The sequence below is a fragment of the Panthera pardus genome, unplaced genomic scaffold (assembly GCF_024362965.1).
Source record: "Panthera pardus isolate Hobbes unplaced genomic scaffold, ASM2436296v1 HiC_scaffold_10, whole genome shotgun sequence".
Classification (NCBI taxonomy): Eukaryota; Metazoa; Chordata; class Mammalia; order Carnivora; family Felidae; genus Panthera; species Panthera pardus.
Window position 1 is genome coordinate 89,144,878 of NW_026526655.1, and position 27,523 is coordinate 89,172,400.

General features: G+C 32.3%; 1 protein-coding gene across 4 annotated transcripts in view; it reads left to right on the forward strand.

Moving 5' to 3' along the window:
• LRP1B (LDL receptor related protein 1B) overlaps nucleotides 1-27,523 on the forward strand; it is a 1,871,086-nt gene that overhangs the window by 1,209,559 nt on the left and 634,004 nt on the right. For all 4 annotated transcript variants that reach the window (XM_053909160.1, XM_053909154.1, XM_053909157.1 and 1 more), the window contains exons 21-23: nucleotides 2,704-2,886; nucleotides 21,084-21,284; nucleotides 26,928-27,173. In XM_053909160.1, coding sequence (XP_053765135.1) covers nucleotides 2,704-2,886; nucleotides 21,084-21,284; nucleotides 26,928-27,173 — 630 coding nt within the window. The remainder of the gene's footprint in view (nucleotides 1-2,703; nucleotides 2,887-21,083; nucleotides 21,285-26,927; nucleotides 27,174-27,523) is intronic.

The window sequence follows — 27,523 nt, forward strand, 5'->3', positions numbered from 1 at the left end:
ACCTGAGGTTGAGATTGATCCAAATAAATTCATATATGAAAAATGTTTCATAAATTCTGCTGTAAATTCTATGTAGCTATTGCAAGGAGAGAAACGTGATGAGTTTCAGGATTTTTCATGAATATCCATAAAAAGGACTTACAAAGAAGGAAAACTAATTTGCACAAGAGAATAAAATTAGTGCTAATATTGAAGCAAGAGTGAAATAAAATTTCCCTTACGGGTTCTCACAAGTAGATTCAAAATCAAAAGAAAATATAATTTGTAATTGCCCTACTGTCCACCTACCTCCACCAAGGAAAAAAGTCCACAAGGCAAAATACAATAAAAATGTGTATCTTCATCACTTCATCATAGTAGGAAGCTGTTAATACATATAATGTTGACATTATGCATGTACCTATATTAATACATGTAATGTATTAATACATTAATACATGTATACATGTAATTATATGAGCTTCCAGTCTCCAACTCTTATTTTACAGAATGTAGAAAAATCAATATACCATACCTTCCATTATTAAGTATTTGGAATCACTGTGTGACAACTACTTGAAATACAACTTTTATACGTTATTGGCTGAGTTCAGACTATAGGTTATAAAATTCAGCTGAGCCAAAGTTTGTGTTTTTTTGTTTTCAAGTAAGTTAAGTCATAAGTAAAAGAACCAAAGGCTGTTTCACTGCTGCATCAAAGTTGGCCTCTTCACCATAGAATCATTTAAAGAGCTGAATAGCTCTTGGGACATCATTTGATTTGTCTCCTTTGCTCTTCTTGAATATTGAAATCACATAGGATTCTCAAGTTACCTTTAAAAAGACCTCAAGTTCGAACACTTCACAGTATCTTGTTTATGAGACCTGTCCCAGCATTCTTTACCAATATAGTTGTTAAGCCCTACCGCTAAATGTGCACTCCACAGATATCAAATTAGGTATGGTGGGAGTTTGCTGTATCACATTCCATATATATCTTCCAAATGTGCAAAGACTCTGCCATTTTTATTGTGCGTATGCAAGGAAACGTTTTGTTTAATCATGAAGACTCTAGATACCCAAAGTCAGAATGATTTGCATGACAGGAAAAATAGGAAAAGTCTCATTTTGGAAAGGACTTCAAAGCCATCCTAAACTCAGTCTTCTCTGTAAGTTAGGTGCGATGAGTATAAGTGTTCTTTGCAGTGGTTACTTTTGAAAAGAAGTCTTACAGGTTTTCTGTTACTTGGAACAGCTATTTTCTACCAAAAGTGCTTCTTTATTCCTGCTTCAGTGGGGCTCATTTTATATATTTTTCTCATTGTTGTTCATTTTTTCAACATTGCTGCTCCAGAAATACTTAAAAAGTAGAGGTAACTCTATTTTGTGCATCTTCATACTATTGTATCACCTGACATATAATTTTTGAAAGTCTTTACATAGAGACTTTATATCATAGAAAATAACAGGGTGTAACAACTAAATTTTGTAGTTAAAATAATTATTTACAGATACCCAATTTATACCTCACAACAACCCTGCAGGCTTCACTTTCTGGATAAATACATAGTAGTCTAAAAAGATAAACTAACTGCCTTGGTGATATAAATGGCATTGTTATCTTTGACCTCAAGTGAATTTAATGTTAACTCATAACCACATGATTCCGACCAAACTATCTTATTACGTAAGTGATAATTCACCTGAAACTTTTTCAAATTTATCATAATAATATAGATTAATTGCTATTATAGATCTATTGTAGATTAATTGCTGAATATAGCTGTATGAAATACACATGTATTACATTAAAACTTCAGTGTAGAAAAATTTATACTAAAATCTATTTTACAACAGAATGTAGAGATACTGGTTAATATGATATCTCATAATATTAGATATTAATGAAAATTTAAAATACTGCTGATTATAGTCATATTCAATTGTTACACTGTTAAACATCCATATAGCCAACATTTATGGTTCCTTATTCTTCCTTAAGCTTACCTGGAGAATTTAACCTATGTTTTTAGTCAACAGGTTTTGAGGAATACTGTTATCTGGGAGCTGTTGAATTATTAATTGATAAATTGAACTTGAATGCATAGTACCTCATTAAATTCTTATGTGTCTCTGTTCTAATTCTAGAAGTGAAATCTTATGTCCTAAAGACTTTGTTACTTAGAGTTTTTTGTATGTGTTTTTTTCAAAATTTTAAATGTTATTCTTCAAAGATATTATTAGTCAGAAAGTATTTATTTTTTGGTTATTTACCTCTTACTAGTCTAAAGGAAGTTGTCTAAAGAAATGTCAAAAGAGGAACCAACGGTCTTAACATTTAGTATAGAGTGTGAAATATTTTCCTTTAATATGCCATAGAGAAAAACCCTTTCAAGATTTCATTCTTGAGTTTCTAATAAAAATCACAACAGAATATCTACATATTATCCCACTTGCTCTTCCTTTTTTCTAATGTATGTGGCACTTTCAGGAATTCTGTGGGAGGCAAGAAACATCATTTCCTCTAATTATTAATGTTCCTAAAATGAAATTGAAAATATCAGAGAGTATTACAGCTATTAAACAACTAACATGAAAATACATTGTCTCTGGCATCGTAATACCTGAAAAGAAGAAAAAATGAAAACAAATACCATCGAGGAAAATAATAATTTCTTTCCTATCTTCTCCCTGTTGCCTCTCTCTCCCTCATTTCAATTTAAGAGATTCGCTCTCCTCCTGGTTGTAATGGGAATGAATTTCAGTGCCACCCTGATGGAAATTGCATTCCTGATCTGTGGCGCTGCGATGGGGAAAAAGATTGTGAAGATGGTAGTGACGAAAAAGGCTGCAACGGTACTTTACGACTGTGTGATCACAAAACCAAGTTTTCCTGTCGGAGTACAGGTAAGCAGAATATCGGTGCAGCTTATTCCTTGGGTGTCCTGGAGATAGAATCCTTTTGGCCTATCCTCAATGTATATCTTACCTTCATAAAAAGTGTTCTTGTGTCTCCAGTATGTTTGCTCACATTCTATATGTAATAATAGCTAACATTTATTCAGAACTATCTGTGGGCCTAGCACAGCTCTAAAAAAATGTGTTCTTCATGAACTCATTTCATCATCCCAGTTCACAGTGAAAAAACTGAAGCCCAGACAAGTTTTTAACATGCTCAAGTTAAAAAAATATGTCAAAAGAGTCTGCATGGCAGAATTGGTATTTGCAACCAAGCAATGAAGATGCAGAGTCTGGGGTTTCAGGCTTCTGAAGGAGACAAACCCACAGACAGTATTCCTCTTTTTACAGATAAATCCTCAACATAAAATTTGATGAAGATGAATAGAATGGAAAAGCAAAATTATATACATTTATTTTCAACTACAGTAGATTCCTAAATTTAATTGTACCGTTGCTAAATTTCAGTAAGACAAAGGTAATGACTTCCATTCAAATCTTTGATTTGTTTTGAAAGTCACTGAAACTTTTATTAATTTTTATGATGTTATTTTATTATTATGACTTTTCCATTTTGTTTTCCTATATATAGTAGGTTCTAACTGACACAATAAACTAACTTATTTATTTTCCCCTCTATACTAGGTGATGAGTTGAAATTTAGAGAAAAAATATATTACAATTAACTGTTGTGGTATAATTCATGAAATGGGTTATATCATCAACAAAATAATCCATGGAAAGAATTCCATATTATGGGATATATATTATAGAATCATCTCTGGGATGATGTGAAATTGCTTTTTGAATTGCCTAATCTCTGGATGATTCATTTTGCTCCCTATTATGTATTTCAACCAAAAGGTAGAAATGAAAAGTTATCATAGCTGTGGGTAAGAGAACACTCTGGAAACCATATGACTATGGGCATTTGAAGATATAAAAAGATATGGTGTTTCTTTTTTTGGACACACCTCCTGGTTACAATTAAGCATTCAAATAAGAAATAAAGAGATAAATGTAAGCTCACATGGGCATAGAGAAATAAATACTCCTGAGGCTCATTGTTAATGAGGGAGTTGTGTTTTCAAAATGGTTACTTTTCTAACAATATTTTTAACAATTATGTGACTCTTTTCATTTGTTAAAGTAAGCATTTTAATTTTGGGCTTATTGGTTAAAAACTGTGACTTTAAGTTTAGAAATTATCTTTTTGGAGCACACTATATTGATTGAAAATTAATAGATGAATAACTTGTTAAACAGTAATATAGGGAGGAAGAACCTTTTCCTATACCCATATTGGATTCATTGGCTTGGACCCTTTAAATTAGACTGGCCAAGGATAGATTAATAATAAAACAAAACCAGAACAAGTTTATTTACACATATATCATACATGCATGTGGGAAAACTCAGTGATGAGTGACTGACTCCACAGGATGGTTACAACTTGGGCTTACATAGAAGTTTAGCAAATAACAGTAAATTTGTAGAAAAATGATGAAATAAATGAAAAGGATTTTGAGTTTATAGGGATGGCAAATTGTAAGCAGGTAAATGTATGGGAGAACTAACAGAAGACAAGGCTAGTTAATAAAGGGTGTGCATGTCCATTTTGGCACTGATTTTTCTATTTCCTTCATGCTATGCTATTTCCTTCATGCTTCCTATTTCTATTTTTATTTTCCTTCTAGGGAAGTGTATACTTCCCTAGAAAAGGATTTATACCAGTCCTCATTTCTCAGAAGTTTATGCTTATAATCAGATAAGGGAGGCTATAGCAATGCTTCTTTCTACATCTGTTGGATCTCAGATGCCTTCACTCAAAATAACGCTTCTGTTAAAATGGCATATTTTGGGGGTAGTATATTTTGATCCCATATACTGGATATCTTTGGAGAATTGAATTCTGAGAGACAATTTTATGTATGTTGTCTTGGGATTTGGATTATCCCATTAATAATGTTTTTAATCAAACATAAATAAATGTACGAAATACTTATAAACCAAAATTTAATGAGAAAAAGCAGAACTGAAATAAAATTTATGTTGAATTATCAAAGTATAATATATACTGAAATATAGTATAGCATGGCAAATATATACAGTTGATAATACTGTATTGTATAACTGAAATTTGTTAAAAGGGTAGAACTTAAGTGTCCAAACACACCCACACACACAAATAATAAATAATTGTAAAAATTAAAGCAAAATGTGAAAGGCAGTAATTTAAGCATTAATTTATTTCTAATTTAATCTGTGGCTTAAACATAGTAAACCAAAATTTATTCAATTTAAGGAGTCCTAACACAATTATATTTGCATATTTATGAATATTGCATATATTAAAGAGAACTTTAAACATAAGCATTGGATTAAAAATGTGTACATGTCTATAATATTTTTGATATTTTTAAAATTTACCTTAATTAAATTATTAGCTTTACAAGCTAATATACCTTTAAACTACCCAAGATGCTGAATTCATGGTCCATATTTATTTTTCAAAGACTTCTAAATGCTAGCTTAAACATTTAAAAGTTTTCAAGGTAATCTATTAACATTTGGTGGTTACAGTGGCTTTTCTTTTATACATAAATTGCCGTATATTAGAGTAAAAATGTAAGCAGATTGTTACTTTATTCTTAGAAAGAAGAGAATGTGAGCTAAATTAAAAGTGCAATATAGTCATTAATATTGAAGAGCTTCTAATTTCAAAGGACCTATTTTTTTTAATGTTTTATTTATTTTTGAGAGAGAGAGAGAGAGAGTATGAGTGGGGGAGGGGCAGAGAACTAGAGGGAGACAGAACTGAAAGCAGTCTCCAGGATCTAAGCTGTCAGCACAGAACCCGACTAAGGCTTGAACCCACGAACTGTGAGACAATGACCTGTGTTCAAGTTGGAGTCTTAACTGACTGAGCCACCCACGAGCTCCTCAAAGGACCTATCTTCGCTAAGAACTACACTCTTCCATATTTGGTCCCTCACACCAAGACCAATAAGTTGCGGTTATATTATAGTTAAGCAATCTGGTAGGGAAATTTCATATCTACCTCTTATGGGAAAGAAACTCAGAAATGCATTCTTCACATTGGAAAAAAGAAAAATATGTGATATTATACAATGATGTCAAAGTTTGGGGGATAAGAGGCCCTTTGGTGGTTAGTAAATTTAACCCAAACCTTTCACTTCTAGAAATCCATGTAAGGAACAGCAGAAGTGTATAAAGATAAATACAAAAAGATTTTCAATGCAACATTTTGTTTTAATAGCTCCCAAACTAGAAATAATGCAATCCCCATCATTAGGGGCACTACTTAATAATTATAGTGCATTCACACAATGAACTACTCAAATGTCATTAAGAAGACGTAAGAAAAAATTTCCTAAGGATGAAATTTTAAGTTCACACTTTGAATCCTTTCTCTGATGTTAAAAATACATAGAGATGATGGTAAAATAGGTGAAAATGAGAGATTTGGTCGTATTAACAAAATACATCTCTGATGAATTGAAATAAAGTATAACAGCAAATGGTGGGCTGGACTGAAGCCGGATGCCTGATTGGATTGGATATGGAGACCAGTAGAGATGCACAGGTTAGGTTTAACAGGAAATGAAGTTGGGGACTGGAGCTAGGCTCACTGATGAAAAAAAAAAAAAAAGAATCGGAATAGGACTCCCTTACTTTTGAAAGAAGGGGAAAAAATATAGCTGGTTGCTTCCTAGGATGGTTACTTAACTGAAGTTGTGTGCCTAGAGAGATGGAAGGCAATCGCGCCAATCCTCTTGCTAGCTCAGAGACTGAAAGTGATAAAAAGACAAATACAAGATGGATTTGTGAACCAAGAGTAGGGGTGGTTATGGAGTGGGCTGAAGAGAAACAGCAACACCTGTACCGAGTGATAGATAAACACATAAAGTGAGAGAGAAAATTGAGAATTCCTACCCAAGGTAAGATTGAAAAAAAATTATAAAATCCATGAAGAAAACAATCTCTAATAAAACCAGCCATCAAAAATCAATCATGAAATGAATTTACTCAAGATTAAATGAAAACGAGATGTCCAAATGACATATCTAAAAAAAAGGGGGTTTAAAAGAAGTATGTTTAAGATCCTCAAAGAGAAAAAAAATGGAAAAGAATATCCCTAAAGTGAACAAGAATATACCTATATTTGATTATATATAGGTGTATGATATATTGAAGTAGATATGATTAGAATAATTGTAACAGAAAAAGGTGGAAAATGGTACCTATTAGACTTGAGAATGAAATATGTCAACACGGAAATTTTAAAAAATTCTAGGAGGGACATAAAGGAAACAAATTGAAAAATAATAATGTACATTTTACCCAGAAAGCATTACAGAAAAAGAGAAAATAAATAAATAAGAAAGAGCAGTTAAGATATATGTTGAAAGGGCGCTTGGGTGACTCAGTTAATTGTCCAACTTCAGCTCAGGTCATGGTCTCACAGGCTCCTGGGTTCGAGCCCCAAGCTGGAGCCTGCTGTGGATTCTGTCTCTCTCTGCCCCTCCCCCCGCTCTCTTTCTCAAAAATAAACATTAAAAAATAAATCAAAAAGAAAGGCTACAACAGATACAAGAAAGTCCATGAGACAATATAGGTATTAACAGAAACACACACACACACACACACACACACACACACACACACACACACACAATAAGTTTTAGCTAAAGTGAAGAACTTGATTCCTCATAAAGAAGTACATTCAGGCTTCTGAGTAAAATTAACAAACTTAACCCAAACTTCTAGAAGTCATTTTGAAATTGGATATCATCAGTTACTGAAGCTACCAGAAAGAATATTAAATTACCTAAGAAAATAGGTAATGCCACAAGAAATGCCACAAGAAAATAGAATAATAGATGCTGAAGGAAAAACACTTTCAAGCTATTATTCTATACCCAGGTAAAATATTATTCAAGATAATTCAGACATACAAAGTATACTGTATTTTTCCACATTTTTCCACGATTCTCACTAGGAAAATTATTAAGGCAATAAAAATATAGGTATTAGTGAGAAAACGAAGGGATAAGTTTAGGGACCAGAATAAAATATTGCTGAGACTAACCACAGCAACAACAAACAAAACCAAACCAAAACATTTAATTATAAAAATACAATCTTTAATAAATATTTTGAAATGTAAGTATCTTACAGGAAATAATACATTATAAACTTTTATACAGCAAAAATTACAGAAACCACAATGAGAAAACAATATTAGGAACAAATTGTATTCATTTATTCTAACCATTAAAAATCAAATAAGAACAAAAGTAAGAATTTAGATCTAAGAATGCCTAGAGCAAATTAATAAAAATATAACACTTTTCTTAGAAGTAAAAAAAATACACTTTCTTTTACAAGGCTTATGAAAGATTTTTTGAAATGAGCATTTAGTGTCGCAAACATTTAGTGTCACAAACACCTTCAGTAAATTCCAAGAAGTAGAAATTATGCAGCCAGAATTTTCTGATCTAGTAATTATGAAGAGTAAACAGCCCTTCCATTTGGAAATTTAATAATAAAATAAGACACTTTTTTATCTTAATTCTAGAAGGAATGAAACTGGAATTGTAGAACTTTTAAAAATAAAGATCTGTATATATCAGAACATATGGAATATAAATAAAGCATTGCTCAAGGAAAAATTCATAACTTTGTACATTTATATGCAAGTGTCCCAAAACTCAGTGAATTTTTAGCCTTTAACAACTTCAGAAGTATAAAGTTATAAAATCATCGAAAACATCATCTGAAACTTTATTTTTAACATATAGCTAGTTTTGTGAATCTTGAATAATGAATGTTTAAGTCTGTTTCTTGTAGCTTCTAGCAGTTTGCTGAACAACAGGAGCTGAAACAAAAAAATAGTAATGCTAAAAGGTTATATTCTAAATTTGCAAAATTACATGTAACGTAAAAGTCAATTTACAAAAGTATAATAGATTTAGATAAACTTTCAAATAATTTTTATGCTTACAACATTTGTATTTCTAAAGTTATTAAAGGTTAAAACTGCTCTAAGGACTTTGAGACACTATATTTACATTAAAAAATAAAATAAAAAAATATTTTTAACAATATGTAAGAGACAGTATTCACCAATTTTCTTATGTTTTGCTATGTTTCTCTACTCTCTTGCAGTTAGGTTGGGGCCGGGTGACTAGTTCTAACCAATGGACTGTATCACTTCCATGCTAAGGCAGTTAAGCTAAAGTGAGCACCCTCCTGCTCTTTTGCCTCCTATCTCAGTGACCTTTTAAATTATCAGTCTAAAGAGAAAATATGCAGATTTTAGTTTGTTACTGTAGCAAGCTCATCCTAACTAATGCAATAACTAACTCAAGAAGTTAGGACATACCAACAACACAAAACAAAAGAAAAGAGAAAAACAGATCAAATTTAAATTTAGAAAAGAGAAACAAAAACAACATAATTTGATAATTCAAGCCCTAAGTTTTTGAAAGAATAACCAAAATTGCTAATACATTAACTGACCCAATAAAGAAAACACACTGAAAATTCAGTCCATAAATGAGAACTGGAAAATAATCAGAAACGCTGAAAAATCATACCAATTAAAGAAACTAGGCAGTGTTTCAGAAATGAAATTTAAAACTTGTGTTAATAAAATTGTATATTCAGAAAATATACATTTCCAAAATTTTGTCTAGAAAGGAAAATAGGGTAATTTATTTTATTACAATAGGAAAAATAATCAAGATCTGCCCCCTTCTCATCATTCTTCCAAAAGCTCCATGTGCAGTTGAATAGTTCTACCAGATATTTCTTTTTTTCTAATTTTTAAAATGTTTTTATTTGTTTTTGAGACAGAGACAGAGCAGGAGCAGGGGAGGGGCAGAAAGAGGGAGACACAGAATCTGAAGCAGGCTCCAGGCTCTGAGCTGTCAGCACAGAGCCCGACGCGGGGCTCAAACCCATGGACTGTGAGATCATGACCTGAGCTGAAGTCAGAGGCTTAACTGATTGAGCCACCCAGGTGCCCCTACCAAATGTTTCAAGGGACATTGTTCCAATGCTGTTTCATCTCCTCCAGAGCATTTAAAAGAAATAAAAGCTTTTAAGTTATTCTTTTTAGCAACATAGTATTGGTTTTACAACTCCCCAAAGTTATAAAAAGTACCTCCCTACACACAAAAATTACAGACCCTTACTACCACCATTCTAGATAAAGCATGAGCAAATCCAACAGTACATTAAGTGAATAATTGTCCACACACACAAAAAAAAAATCTTCCTTTTTAAAAGCAAAAATGGTCTCAAAGTGACGAAGGCAGTTAATATAGAATAAATAGGGGAAATATTTGAAATACAGATCATAACTAATTACATACCCCGATTCTTTGGTATCATTTTTAAAAAGACCAACTACTATAAAAGTTGGCAAAATTCAAAAAAGTATAAAAGGCTCTTAGACAAGTGAAGAGACAATCACCCTCACCCATCAGAGAGTCAGATCTATATTGGGCCTGGATGTTTTTTCAAAAGCAGATTGGTGATTATTAACAAAACCAATAATATCCTATGTTGGTGAGAATAGATGAAGTAGACACTGATGTCAGTGAATATTGATGAACCTCTATGGAAAGTAATTTGGTAATATATCTAGGTTTTAAAATGTGAATACAATTTCACTCACAATGTCACCTCTAAGACTTTATCCTACAAATACACTTAATTCACTGGAGGAGTGACATGTACAAGGATATTCATTTAGATGCTATTTTTTAAATATTTAATAAGGGGTTTAATAAGCTTAAGTCAGTAATTACCTGCATACCAAATAATTGACAATTTACAGAACATATTCTCCATACACAAAAGTCAAATTAAAAATAAGCACTCAAAAGACTAGAAAGCCATGAATCTGAAAACTAAAATTACACTTCAAAATAATCATCAGATTAATAAAGAAATCTTAATACGTATATGTAAATATTTAGAAGTGAATGACATGGGATATACTGTACAATTAAATTTGTGTGAAAACTTTTTTTCAGCAGACTCAATTTTTAGAAAAGTTTTATGTTCACAGCAACAGTGAGAGGAAAGAACACATACCCCATGTCATATATAACCCCTGTTATATGTGCTCCATATACCTCCTGTTATTCCTACACATACAGCTTCCTTTACTAACAGTATCCCACAACAGAATGGCTTATTACAGTCGATGAACCTGCATTCCTACACTGACACATCATTATCACCCAAAGTCCATAATTTACATTAGGATTTGCTCTTGGTGTTGTACAAACTGTGGATTTTGACAAATGTGCAATGATGTGCCATGTGTCCCCAAGGTATCATACAGAATGGTTTCACTGCCCTAATAATCCTCTGTATTCTGCCTGTTTACACTCCCTTTACCCCAACCCCAGGCAACCACTGATGTTTCTACTGCCTCTGTAGTTTTACTGTTTCTAAATATGATGTAGTTGGGATCATTAGTATATATCCTTTTCAGCCTGGCTTTTTCTTCTTTCACTAAGTAACATGCATTTAATTTTCCTCCATGTCTCTTCATGACTTGAGAGCTCATTTGTTTTTAGCAATGAATAAATTACATTTTCTGGATATACCACAATTTTTTAATCCATTCATCTGCTTTTGAAAGATAGCTTGGTTGCTCCAAGTTTTGGCAATTATGATACAAACATGTGCATATAGGTTTTTTGTGAAGACATACCATGGAGCATGGTTGCTGGATCATATGGTAAAAGTTTGTTTTGTTTTGTAAGAAACTGCCGTACTGCCTTCTACATTGGCTGTACAATTTTGCCTTCCCACCAGTAACGAATGAGGAGTTCCTGTTGCTCCAGATCCTCACCAATATTTGCTGTGTTTTGGATTTTCACCATTTTAATTGTAGCAGGATTCTTGCACAGAGAGTCATAATACCTAGGCTTCTCTTTCCAGGAAGCAACTTTATTCGTGCTGGTATGGCTCCGTTGGGTTCGTACAGAAGAACTGAGCCCCGAATACCACGTGGCATAGTTTTTTTTTTTTTTTTTTTTAATGTATTTTCTATTTCTTTGTCTCCCATATGTGGTATCTCACAAACCTACAGTCTGATTACGTGATCTCATGTTACAAGGTCATGAGGGATGTTGTCACGTACGTGTATAGCCAGGTTGCCTTGAGGTTTTTTTTTTTTTTCTTTCCTTAGGGAGGGGACTTACCACATAATAGGTATATAGTAATATTTCACTGTTGTTTTAAATTGTATTTCCTTAATGATATATGATTTTGATCATCTTTTATATTGCTATTTCACTAAATTGTTTCTAATAACTCAATGTTACAAAAAACCTAAATAGGCCAAAATAGGGCACTAGATGCAAACATTATGGTATATCCATATAGTAGACTATCTTGCAGTAACTTCAAAGATGGGAAATCACTGTGATCCGTGGACATGGACATTTCTGGTGATTAAGTGTCAAGTAAAAAGTAAAGGATAACAATAGGGGGCATAGAATGTAACTTTTTTTATAGAACAGAAGTATATTTTTAACAATAAAGCATATTTGTAGAAGAATTTGTAAGAACTTGTCAATATTTGTCTCTGAATTGGGGAATGGATGACTAGAGAAAACAAGTGAGACAGTTTATACTTGTACAGTCTCCTCTTACGATTGACTGTCTTTAAATTGGGGGCTGACCCATGTAACTCTTACTCTAGATTCCACTGGAAAAAGCAACATGTGTTTTCAATTCAAGCCCCAGAGCAGTGTTAAGAGTTGAGGATTAAATGCTCTTTAGCAAAAGTATGTAACAAAACTCACTGGCACACATGGGGATTTAACTCTGACATTGGTTTCATAAAGGGCTTGCTCTGTGCTGACCCTCTGTGTAATGAAAATCCTCTGGGGGGCTTCTGTGAATGGCAAAGTATTACTCTTTTCCATGATTACATTGTTTTGTTTTCCTTCCCCATTGTTGTATCAGTAGAAACAAAGTGGAATGGTTAATTTAATCATTATTTAAAAGTAATCTGAATAATTAGGACCAAACATTTCCTACAGTGGAATAGTGATTTTATTGAAATTATATGATGAATTGCATATGCAGAATTTCTAAATACAGCACTTTCCTCTCTATCCCCCATATATAACCAACCTTATAGAATTGTTTTATTTATTTTTGATGAAAAAAATGTGGTGAGCTCTCCACTGTCTATGTGTTATAGAGCTAGTAAAATACTTAGCATATTGCTTCTTATGAAACTTAGATAATTCTCTTTTGATTCTCCCAGTGGCAGTTTTAAACATGTTGCTGTATGCTATTTTTTCTCTTCAATCCTATATGTGAAGAAGAAAATATTTTTGCTCAGAGGACTTTTCTTTATTAATTTTTATTCCTCTCTATAAAATGCCTAGTCCAATAACCTCAGAATCATTTTTATTAATTTTATTAAAATTTCCTATCTTCCTCCTTCTCTTCATCAAATAATCTTTTGTGGTGTACCTAGTTGTCTTACTTATCATTCAATCATTCATTCACCTTTTGCAATCTAACACCTTATCTCAACCTTTGATGGAAATTGCTGTTTCGGTGGTCACCGGGGGTGATTTCACAGTCCATACTCTTCTGTGTCTTGAGTCCTCCTCTTCCATTCAGTAACGTGAGTTCAGATAAATTGCCAAACCTCTAAGTTTCAATTTTCTAATATGTAAAATGATGATGTTGATAATGATATAATAATAATAATAGTAATAATAATTAGAACATACAGTAAGTACCTATTACACAGTATGATCTTGATGAATGATACTTTGATTATTTTTTTTAAGATTGTTAAATATATTTTTAAGTATTCTCTACACCCACTGCGGGGCTTGAACCCACAACCCTGAGATCAGGGTCACCTGCTTCACTGACTGAGCTAGTCAGGCACCCCAACCTTTGACTAATACTGCACTTTGATCTCTTTCTCTGTAACATTTGACCTTTTTCTGCAGGGTCAAAATGTCCTGTCCTTGAAACCTTTTCTTATGAAGTCTTATAGTGGATTGTCCTCTATTCACTTACCATTTATATTCTCTTTTTTTTAGTTCACTTTTCCATGCCTGCCTCTTAGATTTAAATTAAAAAATACTTCTTGAATGCCTAAAATGTTTCAGAAATTGTGGAGATTTTTCTCTTAATTTCTTTGTTTTGCTCCTTCTCATCTTTCTGCAAAGAAGGTATCCACAGCAATCTCTTTCTGTTCCCAAAGTTTTAAGTATCACTTCTAGATAAATGTCTCCCAAATCTCCATCACTGGAAATCACTCCATGCTTCAAACCTGTTGTTTTCCTATGCTATGCTGCACATCTCACTTTTTCTCTGAAGTCAGAAATTTTTCCGCATTTCTCTATTTTTTTTTTTTTTTTTAGAAATATCTTCAGGGCCTCTGGGTGGCTCAGTCAGTTAAGCGTCTGACTCTTGATTTCGGCTCAGGTTGTGATCTCATGGTTCGTGGGTTTGAGCCCTACATCTGGTTCTGTGCTAAGAGAGTGAGGCCTGCTTGGGATTCTCTCTCCCTCTCCTTCTTTCTCTGTTCCTCCCCTGCCTCCCTCTCCTTCTTTCTCTGTTCCTCCCCTGCTTGTGCTTTCTCTCTCTCTCTCTCTCTCTCTCTCTCTCCCAAAATAAATAAATATATAGATAGATAAATTAATAAAATAAACTTTTAAAAAATTTTTAAATTTTTAAAAAATTTAAAAATTGCAACTAAAAACCTAAACTTTAAACATCCTTCAAGCCTCTTCAAATTCTCCAATCTTCTAGGATAAAAAAAGAAACGTCTTCAATTTCCTAAACATTTGGATTTTAAACAGAAAGTACCTTTTGACATTCTAACTTGTAATCATTTTTTCAGGTCCTATTGAATCTACCTCTACAATTTCTCTACCATCACCCATTCCACTCTTTCCACTCACATATCATAGTGTATGATAAGCCTTTATTATCTGTCACTTAGACCACTGTGTGGCCTACTCTGTCTTTCCCTGACAATAATTAGCTTCAATCCATTCTACACAGAGCTTTGGCTCCCTCTTACCTCATAAACTGACCTGAGTACATACTTTCTCAAAATCTTTCAGTGGTCCTCCACTTTTATAAGAATATGAGACACTTCGTGAATTAACCATCAACATTTCATAAACTGTGACTTCAAACTACCTTATTATTGCTTCTGGAGCAAGTCCCGCCCTTTCTTGACTTTATGAATTTACATAGGAATTGCATGTTATGTGTGGATTAGATTCAGCAAATAAAGCTAAAACACCCTGTATTCAAAATGGCCATTGAAAATCAACTATTGTACTCAGTATATGTGGTTCTGTGTATATAGTTCTGATAAAAATCTGTACATACAACTGTGCTATTAAGAAAATAACTTTTAGTATAAAGTAAAGAATATATATGCAAAATTGTTACAGTGTTTTCCCTCATAAATGGAAAGAAGACCAAATTAAGAAAGAATTGATTTACCTCCACCCCCATGCCCTGACATATTGCTGTTGAGTAGCAAGAGTAATCAGTGTCCTATTAAATTATCTCTCTTTCTGCTTTACTTTTTGTTTTGCAGAGTGTATATATTTGAACATTAAAACTGTACACTTGAGGCAGCTGTCTATATGAATTGTTTTTCTGTTTCTATATGTAATATTCACTGCCACACTTCAAAACCTTTCCCAATAACATCTCAGTAAATCTTTTTTTTTTTTTTTCAAACCAGTCCTATATATTTTCTGTTTCTGAAATTCCATCTCACTCTCTGATTGCTATATGGCTGTTCTTATTCTGTTTTTATATGCTCAATAGTAGAACGTTTATCAGTACTAGACTTATTACTCCACAAGGTCAGAAAATTGTCTTTCCTATCTTTCTACATCGTTCAGTAGCTAGGCAAACACATTATACTCAAAAATAATTACTGAATTGAATTGAAGCCAAATATTGTTAGAGAAATAGATAAATGTGTATGTAGTATTGAAGGTTAGTAGTATAATTTTTTATTTAAAGATTACAATTCAAAGACCAGTATTCAAAAAGACATTCTGTTATTGAGAAAATCCACTTGGATGTTTTCAATGATTCATTGCTCTTCATTCCCATATTCTTAATATTAACTGCCAATCAGATCCCAGGATAGCAATTATTCTTTTATAACATATAATGTCTTTTATTAAGATAAAAATATATCAAGCATTTTACAAAATGATAAATCTATTTTTTTAATGGACAAAACAGTTTAACAGAGAAACTCTAGAATTGATCATATAAATTTATTTTGGAAAATCATCACATTTTCTAATGATTCCAGAAACTTTTAATTTCCCTATGTGTGTTGACTCTGTGCTGGCTTTTATCCTAAACTGTATATTTCAAGGTAACATAAATAAAACAGTCCTTATAATATCCTGAGTGTGTGTGTGTGTGTGTGCGTGTGTGTATGTGTGTTTATGTTTGCACATGTGTGTGATTTCTCTAATTGTCATGATACCAAGATGATGATTGTTATTTCTGTTGTTGCTACTTTGTTACTTGGCTACTGTTATTCTCTTTGCTCAGAGGGCAAAACCACAGTTTCCATAACATTCTTGCACACATAGTAATCAAGTTTAAAACATTGTAAGTAGATCAGAAAAGATTATGTAAAACTCAGTAATAAACTCCTAATATTATTTTCATCATGTAACATATTTTTAAAGTATAATTAGTAAAGGCAAAGTAATTGACTGAGTTATTTGAACTTAAGTATGAACATTATAAATTATTTTTAAAGATTTGGGGTTTTTAGATATTGGATATTTATAATTTCTATCACATATTTTAATATTACTAATCTGTATTTCATTTTCATAATACAAATTTTCCCTAAGTCTCAAGGTTCTTATGTATAAAGGAGGAACCTTAAATAAGAAATGTGTAATATTTATTCTTTCAAAATAATGCACCCAATGATGACTATGTAAGGATTTGTCTTAATATGAATCAAGTAAAAATCAACATGCTTTAAGCATACTTACTAAGATCATTTGCTGTTAGGTTTTACCCATAACCTTGTATACCCTCTTACCTACATTTTTGTAAGAATTAAAACCAAATTAAAACCAAACAAATAAGAAAGGGAGAAGCAATTACATTTCAAACCTCCCCTACAAAATTGGAGAGGAGAGAGCTATTTAAACTTGTAAATTTTATCTAAGAAATGTAACCATATGTATTTATGTATCTGGTAGCATAATCTGAGTTAAAATTAATACTCATTTGAATACGATTTTTCTTTACCTTTTCCAGGCAACATTTAGATCATGAATAGCAAATAGGTTTTACTGCTATTCTGACTCTAAAAGATTGATAATGGTTTATGGACAGGTTTTTTGAAACAATTCTAAGGTTATGCTGGAGTCAGTGGTTAAGAATATCATGATGTATTAGTGATATCTCGGGGCGGGGGGGACAACAGCAATAGAAATTACTGCATTACTCTTGAGCTCTCCTTTCATTCTATGGTACTTTCAGATGAATGCCTACAATTTAATATTCAAGTACAGAATGCCATACTTTAGACTAAAATTATATGTTATGCATTGACTTTGTCTTGCTAACTAGATTATAAACTCCTTGGTGGCAGGGGATGGTTCTTAGGATTTTCTTATATTTCCTATAATTCCAAGGGAAGTGTAAGTCACAGAGCAACCTCAACATAGAATTTTCATAAAATACATTCGTAGAAACTATCAAATTTTATGGCACATGTATGTACATTTTATCACCATCATTTTAAAAATGAGCTAAGTTTTGTTTTTGGTTTTGTTTTTGTTTTTGGACTAGTTATGCAGAAATATGGTAGAAGGGAAATAAGTAGCACAAAAGGATCCATTGAAAAATCCTGCTCTCCTATTCTAGATTTCCTGTACCTCTTCCTCACCAGAGGCAATGACTGTTAGCTATTACATAACCTCCCCCAGAAAGAACTCACATAGAGACAAACCTGTCTATATGGGTATACTGATATGTGTATGGAAATATAGTCCTAGATAAATATATTTTACCATGCAAGAAAACACTAGATTTTGTGCCTTTTTTATTGGTAAGTTTTGGAGATTGTTTTATATTAGGCAGGATTGTCTCACTCTTTTTGACTCAAGTGTACAACTTCAATGTGTGGATGCATTGTAAGTGATGTCACCAGTCTTGTGATTTTGATTTAAGTTTTTGTCAGTCTTTTGCTAATATATCCAAAGCGGCAGCACATGCTTTTGTATAGGACCTTTGTGCATTTGGGCAAATGTATTAATGAAAAAAATTCTAAAATTAAAATTACTGTGGTGAAGAGTTGCTGTACTTTTTATTTGCTGGAATTCATAATATTTCCCTACAGACAGATTGTCCCAGTTTGCAGACTCGTCAACATTGGGGATGTTACACCCTTGTTAAATCTATCCTTGTATTATCCAATTTTTTCATCTAAACCAATCTGGTAGAGAAAAAAAGGTATCATATTGCCATTTTAGCTTACTTTATATTGAAAGGTATTTTTGATCATCTTATGTTTGTAAGTCATTATTGATCCATTGTGAATCTTGTACTCGTATTGGTATATTCATCTTTATTTGTAAGATCCCTTTTGTATTTAAAAAAATGTCCTTTTTTCCAAATAAAATATTTTTTCTGGTTTACCACTTTGTGTTGAATTTGTGTATGGATTATATTTTTGCAATGTGGAATCAAAAATATTGATGAAATTGAGTTTATCAATTTGTCCTTCATGTTTTCTGGGTTTGTGTAATAAACATTTCAAGTTTTTGTTATTTTAATATCTATCTTATTCTATAACATGTGTGTATTTATCATTGTTATTATGAAATGCTTACTTCTTTGATATACTGAGAATATATTTTAATGTAAGGATCAAGTATTAGCTTTATTTTTTTTTTCTCCAGGTGGCTAAGCAATGTTCCTAACATCATCAAACTTGTATTTCCATTATTTCTACTATCCGAACAGCCAATTTTATATATTAAAACTATATACTATGTAAATGATTATGTTATATATCTATCCTACTCAGTTGTTGATATCTTGATTGATATTCTGTTAAAAATGTTTTGACTACTGTTATTTTAAAATACTTCTAAACGGTTGGCATTAACAGTTCCTACATCAATTATCCTCTCTTTTTTTGAAGACTGCAATGATATTTGCAATTTTATTTCTCTTAGGTTTGTAATAATATTGTTCCTATTTTATTGGGATTGTATTAATCTGGGGACAAATAATTTTACGGGAACAAATCTTCTCCAAAACAAAACTGTATCTTTATCCAAGTCTTCTTTTGGGTTTCTTTGAAGACTCTTAAAATTTTTCATATAAATTCTATACAATTCTGGTGTCGTTTAGCCCAAATACTGTATTTTATGGTGGATTTTTAAATCCATCTTTTCTTCTACTATAGTCTGTTTTTAGGTATGAAATCTATGGACCTTTTGTATAATATTTGAAACTTGCTGTCAAATTTTTTGAATTCTTAGTTTCTTACAGTTCTTAATTCATTTTTATTGATTTTACAATTATATGATTATATTAACTTCATGTAATGATACACTTCTAATTTTATACCTCATTTATTTCTGTTATCTAATTATATTAGATAGTCTTTCCAAAACAATATAAATAATATCATTAGTTTTATTGATGATGTTAAGTCAAAAATTTATAATGTGTCTCCATTTACATTAAATTGATCAGTGAAGTATCCATCATTTTCTATTTTAAGAATATTTTCATTTATAATTAATGTTTATTATGAAATGCATTTATATTAACTATGGAACTTATAATTTGTGTTTTTTTCTTATTTGACCTAATAGTATAGAAACTTATTTATATATTTCTACAAATGCAAAATCCTTTCACCAATACTTTAATTACTTTAAAATTAAGGTTGAAGCAGACTTCTGAATATATAAAGACTCTTTGACATATGCAGTCAAATATTTTCATTTCTTTTACATTTTCCCTACTCATTTTATGAATTGTGGGTATATAGTCTGCTAATAATTAGCATTTATCTTCAGGTACATTTTTAATTCACACTATACCTTAACATTGCATAATCCAGAAAAGATAAATTAATTAGGAGAAAAATGTAGACATTCTGGAAAGGAGGAATAATTTATATTAAGAAAAAAAAAAGGTTTACATAGACAGTGGCTTTTGCTTTCTATGTATTTCATATTATTTTTTTAAAAGCTGGCTAAACATTAATCATTTTTTCTTTCAAAGTCAATAAAGAAAAACATATTTCCATAAAATCTGTATATATTTAGTACCTTAGCTACTAAAATATTTGATAACACTTATGTCCTTTTATGAGAGGGAATATACATACCTAGTTATGAGGAGGAGTTGAGGTCCTAAGCTTATAAATATAAACAGAAGGACATTTTCTCCTGTGGAATAAAATATTTGCTTAAGTTTAGGGTTGCAAAAGACTGATAACATTTTCCAGAATTTAGGATTCTGAAAGGGACTTATAGACAAATGTTTGTATAAACTTTTTTAAGTATTATAATTAAACTTTCAATTAGTCACAGAATTTTTTTTTAATTTTTTAAAAATCTTTATTTTTGAGAGAGAGAGAGACAGACAGAGCATGAGCAGGGGAGGGGCAGAGAGAGGGGGAGACGGAGAAGCTGAAGCAGGCTCCAGGCTCTGAGCTGTCAGCACAGAGCCCAACTTGGGGCTCGAAGTCATGGACAGTGAGATCATGACCTGAGCCGAAGTCAGAGGCTTAACCAACTGAGCCACCCAGGTGCCCCACAGAATATTTTTTTTTAAATAGGGTCAGACAATAACTTGAAAGCAAGGAAAATATTACGGCTTTAATGCTAAGATCATTTTAACAAGTAGGGTAAGAACTGTTCAAATGCCTTCATTAAAATAAATTGTCAAACTATCAGCCAATACATTTCTTGCTAATAACAAGTACTTCTTCTGACTAAAGACAGTGGTGAGTACTCATTATTACAGTGACTTAATTGCAACAATCAAATGGATGATGTTTCTGTTTCCTTAAGGGAGATGCATCAACAAAGCATGGATATGTGATGGAGATATCGATTGTGAAGATCAGTCAGATGAAGATGACTGTGACAGTTTTTTATGTGGACCACCCAAATACCCTTGTGCTAATGACACTTCAGCCTGCTTACAGCCAGAGAAACTCTGCAATGGGAGAAGGGATTGTCCTGATGGGTCTGATGAAGGCGATCTCTGCGGTATTGCATGTTTCACTGATGTGCTTCTCTGTAGATACTAGAAATGTTTAGTCCACTTGCTGATAATTATTATAGTGGCATACCTTCCTTCCATTTATTTCCTTTACATGTAACTTTTAGCGTTGAACCCTATCTCTTTTTCAGGGACTATAAATCTATTAAAAGTTTTAAAAATATGATCAAAAATTTCAAAAATAAAGCAGAAAAGGTTGGCTTGTATCCAACCAACTTAATTGTATAGTTGAGCTCATCATTTAGATCTCTGAATGGTTAGTGTTATTTCCACAATTAAACTGATTATTTTTTGTCATTGAGAACAAAAGAACCTTCTTATTACTGACCTATGCGATGCAGTTTACTACCAGCCAATGGATTTATCATACCTTATAATTCTTACAATAGAAGTGTTAAAAAAGAGGAAAGGAAGAGATTGAGTCATGAAATCAATTGAATATTATTCAAGTTTATAAAATTTTCTCTGAAATTTTTAGTCCTCTTGCAATAGCTTTCTTTGGTATGCTTTATCTAGTTAAAATGGTGCTTTCAATCTGATAGATAGCTTTTGAACTTTGAAATCACTTTTGACTAGTTGTCTTTTTATACCGACCAGAACATGTAAAGAAAATTACATTTCCTTCTCTGTGGGGAGATCAGACATTTAGCAAGGAGATTTTCAAAATATGTTTTCTAGATAATACTGAAGGTGACATCAATAGAGTAATGAAGAAGAATTTACAGAATGATAATAATAATGAGATGACTGGGGACTGTGAGAAAATGACTTTAGGAAATGATGAAGCTTCCTAATTGAAAATAGAAAAGACAACTACATTTAAGCTTAACGTTATCATATTTTGATCTGAATTAAACATTAGTAGAGAGTGATACAGAAAAAATTATTATGTTTTAAATTTATGTGATAAATGTCATTTCTTCCAAAAAGTCTGTGATTCTGTAAAATAATCTTGAAACAGTAAATGCAACAGTCTTCATTCAGCGATGCTAAATTTAAACTAGATGTTTCAACCCCCACCCACACTCCCCCTCCAAAAAAACCCCACTGAAATTAAATAACAAATACAGGGTGACAGATTTAGTTTATCTGTATTTACTTCTTCTCCCAGCTTATTCTCCTTTATGAAGGAGATTGGTGTATTGAAGTATCTCTTGTATTACAAAATGTGAGGTTTGCTCGTGAAGGTTGTAAGAGGAATTCTGAAAGAAGAAAACTATCAATACTCTTAAAACTGAGAATATGTAAATATAGAAGAAGAGAGACTTTAGCAGGTTTAAATTCTTTTCTTCAGTTCTTCAATTAACTCACCTAGGCAGGTAACTTAATTTCTGGAAATGTCAGATTCCTCATAACAAAAAGGAGTTGATGATATTTATAGGAAGTCATAGTAATAATGCCAGGTGCTCTTAAAGTATTGAAAGAAATTAGTGCTTTTCCACCTTTTTTCACCCTTCAGGTCAAATGAAGTAAAAAAAAAAAAGATGAAGAAGAGAAAATATAGTCATTAAGAAAAATGAGAAGAATATTATGAAAACACAGCCTTATTTTCCTATCCTCTGCTCTCTAAATTAGTATTATAAAAAAGCAATGGAGATTTCTTCTGAATTTGTCTACTTCAAAACAGAAAATTCTTGCTTTTAAGTCACTATATTCATCAACTTAGGAATCTTGCTCAAACATTTCAAAAGATTACAGGAGTGAAAGAGTTTATAATAAAGTTGGGTGTGGACGTATCAAAGAAGATAAAAAAGACATTTCTATCCTGCTTATAGCACTATGGCATAATGAAGTCATATACTCTCCCCTTCATGAGGTGAAGTTGGAGGAAAGTTAGGGAAATGAAAAAAAAATCAAATGATGCTCAAAGGATTGAATTGCCTTGTATGGTCCTCCTTTCCCTATCTTCTTTTACATGTACCTTTGTATTATAGCTCAGTATATGTATCCTTATAGGCAATATTGGTACCTGTGGAGAAATGGCACCTTGGTCTCTTATTTTCAAGGCCCATGACTATCAGTCGTAGGGTAGATCCTGTCTAGCTGGACAGGGTTTTTGGTTTATGAGTTTTGTATCATAATGAGCATAATGGACATTTACCCAGTGGAGATAAGAAAATATATATACCCAGTGATTTAACTTTAAATAATGGGCCTGGGTTGATTAGTAGCTAGGGAATGTATTTTTTGAGAGAGATACCCAAAGCTGAAAGAGTTGTGTGTCGTTTTTTTTTTTTTTTAACCATTTGGTATAGATGATGAAAATGTAGGTTTTTCCTCTTCATGTCTATTTCTTCCAAATAGTTGTATTCACAAAAGCTATTTTTTGTTTGTTTTCTTTTAAAGTTTGTTTGTTTGTTTGTTTGTTTGTTTAGAACATGGGAGGGGCAGAGAGAAAGGGGGAGAGAGACAGAATCCTAGAAGGGCTTGAACTCAGAAAAGGTGAGATCATGACCTGAGCCTAAATCAAGAGTCAGATGTTAACCAACTGAGCCATCCAGGTGCCCCTCAAAAAAAGCTGTTTTTCTTTTAATCCTCCCATACCCCGTCCCCTGTTAAAGAGGAAATAGGAGTGATTCGTGTCCTGTTCCTCAATACATGTAAAATTTGTACAAAAATATATTGCATGAAAATGACTTGGTAATCTATAGACTTAATACTTGGGTAATTGCCTGAAATGGAAAAATCCTATCCTTTGGGTGGCAAGGTGTTTTTTGTTTTGTTTTGTTCCCTCCAAATAAATCTGATTTATAAAGCAAATGATAAACAAACAAACAAAACAGAAAAGGAGCACTCAGTAAAATAAGTCTCCTAATCCTAGTGAAGAGATTATTTTCTCAGGGAGATTTTCAAATGACTTCAAGGGGAAAAGTATATCCATTTAGAAAGCAAATGAGAAAAATCTTGAATCATTCAAGAACAAAGTTAACTGTTGATCCTTGGTATAAAGATATGTCAAAGATGAACCAAGCTGGACACTAGTTGAAGTGATAAGGATAGATTTTATTCAGCATTAACTATTGCAATGGGGAAGAATATTCAGCGTGAACTGAAATCACTGAAACAAAAGACTAGAGGCATTTTGAAGGCTGGAGTCTGCTAAGGGAAAGCACCTGGGAGGCAGTAAGGTGGCTGGTCCCTGTGACTGAGTCCTCTGGTTTTGTTAATTGGTGCTTATCCCAGAGGAGAAATACATTTCTCAGATCTTTGACTTGAGACAGTGGTACAAGTCAGAACAAGGTGCACACAACTGGGAACAAGAGTGAGAGAGTTATCTGCTTGAATGTTTGCATTTCAAAGATATTTCTCAGGTCCTTAAGAAGACAGTTCTGGTGGTGGAAGATTTGCATCTTAAAGGTGAAGAAAAAGGACTTATACTCACAAGCTTTCTAAAGTAACTGTTCTAAAATGGGGTTCAGGGACCTATCTGCCTACCACCAGGTTTTGTCTGGAACAAAAAGTAAACTCTCCTGGCAGCATAGAGCTTCCTTAAGCAGGCACTTTAAGCAGGACTGGAGTCCTGCTAGGGAGGCTGCCTGAGTTGTTAGAAACTATGCTAGTGTTTTTTGGAGTCTCTTCTTCTGTGGTTGGAGGGGTATGGTTGGGGAGGAAAGTAGAATTGAAATTATTTGTACTAAGGGACTGCAGTTTTTATAAGCCATTGTTGAAGACTAGTCAAACAGAGGGCTCTGAAGAAACTGACTAGAGTTAGGTCAACGAGAAATTCTTTTTTAGGTAATAAAAAATGTGAAAGAAAGTTGCAGGATTTGATGACAGGTTTAGGGTGCAGGAGGAATTAACAAGGGACTAGCCAAACAAATATATTTATATATTCAATTTTAGATTTATAATTTAGATTTATTATAATATATATAATATATTATATTTATATATTCAATTTTAGATTTAAATGTAAATTTTATTTTTTTTAAATCTATGACTTAATTCCACACATAGCATCAGAAAGAGACATTTCAATACTACAAGAACAGTCATATTGGAAATAAACTACAAGAACTGTAACAATTGTTTCTCACCTGCTGGGTATGATGACTTTTCTTTGCCATAATTCCCTTGAAAAAGAATGTCAATTGAACAAAAATGGGGCAAATACTTTAAAATGACTATTGTTTTGAAATGATTACGATTGTAGATGAACAAACATATTTGGAGGAGCTAAATGAATCTATTTTTTTCTTCTAAAATAATACTAAACTTGAATTCTTAGCAAAAATAGTTAATATAATCATCTTCCTTTTCTTATTACTGTAACCTTTTATGGTGGCAAATAGTATGAAGAGCAGTTGATCCATATAGAACTTTAGAAAATGCAGAAAACATTTTTAAAGTATTATATTTAAGCTCAATTTTTGAACTAGATACATTTTCATAGACAGCTGGACACATTTGAGGTATATAAGTAAATGTTGCCGCAGTTTGCCAGTCAGTGAACAACATTCTCTTTCAGCATATCTCAAAAAACAACTAATTAAATAGGCTTTGAAAACTGCTTAAAATATTTTTAAAGCAAAGGAAGGCAAAGTTTCTTTTAATCTTATTCCTATGCACTTAACAATACATAGGGATAGGTAATAGTATGGTTGAAAAAACAATTATGTGCTATTTTCATCAAGGACATAATTACATCATCTTGAAATTTTCCCAACGGGACAAGAACTGGCTCAATGTTGGGACAGCTGTGTGCTGCCTCATTTTTTTTTTTTTTGATAATTCAACAAATATTAATATGCTAATATTTGTCCAAGGCACTGTGCTATCTATTAGATATACAAGGCTAATTAGAACAGATATTTTGTATGCCTTCATGGAGCTTACAATTTCATAATGTAATAGAATCTGAAATACATCTAATGTAATTCTCAGTTATAAGTACTACAAAAAAAATGGTCTCTCTCTTTATAAACCGATCATATTATCCATGTAATAAATACTAGTTGCTCATTATTTCGCTCAAAATATCAAGTCTACTTTTTTGTGTGTATGTATATTATTTGCTATGCTTTCATGGCCTCTTTGAATTAATCATAATACCCAATATATAGAGTAGAATGGATAATTAAATAAATGGCTTTAACCAGTAAAGAGCAAACTAACCCATCCTGCATTATCATTATGAATCAGACTATAGATGTAGAAATATATATATATATATATTACATTATATTATATGTATATATTGCACATATATGTGTATGCCTGTTTATAAGCACTGAGATAAGTCAAAGTTTCAGATCAATGTATGTCCTTTGGGGAGAACTTAGCAACTGGTTTGGTGTAACTGTTGAAAGTCTCAGAATAATCTTTCCAGTAATAATAGAAAGAAACATTGAACACGCTTTACATCTATGGGGTAAAACAAAGTGTACTCTATAGTTTTATAGAAATGAAAACCTTCCATTCCCAGTTCCTATCATATAGGATTTGGTTATTCGATGAAATATTTTATCATGCTTACCCCAATCCCTGAAAAAAAATCCAGGCAGCTTTTCTCTATTCATTTATAATATCCTTGCTGTAATTTCAGCCTTAGAGAATGGAGTTCAATGATTAGTATTTAATTGAGCAAAACAATTGATAATGCTCTGTAATCTGTTCCCCTCTTTTTATAGATGAATGTTCACTAAACAATGGAGGCTGTAGCAATCACTGTTCTGTTGTGCCTGGAAGAGGAATTGTCTGTTCCTGCCCTGAAGGACTTCGACTAAGCAAAGACAATAAAACGTGTGAAATTATAGATTATTGTAGCAATCATCTGAAGTGCAGTCAAGTGTGTGAGCAGCACAAGCACACAGTCAAGTGCTCATGCTATGAAGGGTGGAAGCTGGATGTGGATGGTGAAAGTTGCACAAGTGTTGGTAAGTAGATGTGTGTTTCATTAGGCTGAAGAATATCAAGTGCTTTTCTGATTTTTGTGAGTTGTGTATCTTGCTATATTTTAGAACAGATCTTGAGAAAATAATCCAAAACACCTTTAGCGAATTAACAAAGGATTCAACTGATTTTAAATAAGGCATTTAAGTATAGTAATATGTCATTTTAGATCTACTCCAAAATCTTCTGAACAGAGTATATTACTGTAGTCCTTATTATTACAGTCCATCAGATCGTTTTCTTCCTTCCTGAAATACTACTTCCATCATCATCCTCCCTAAAGGCTTGTTTTTGTACTGTCCAAAATATTTACTTTTATTTCTCTTTGCAAGAT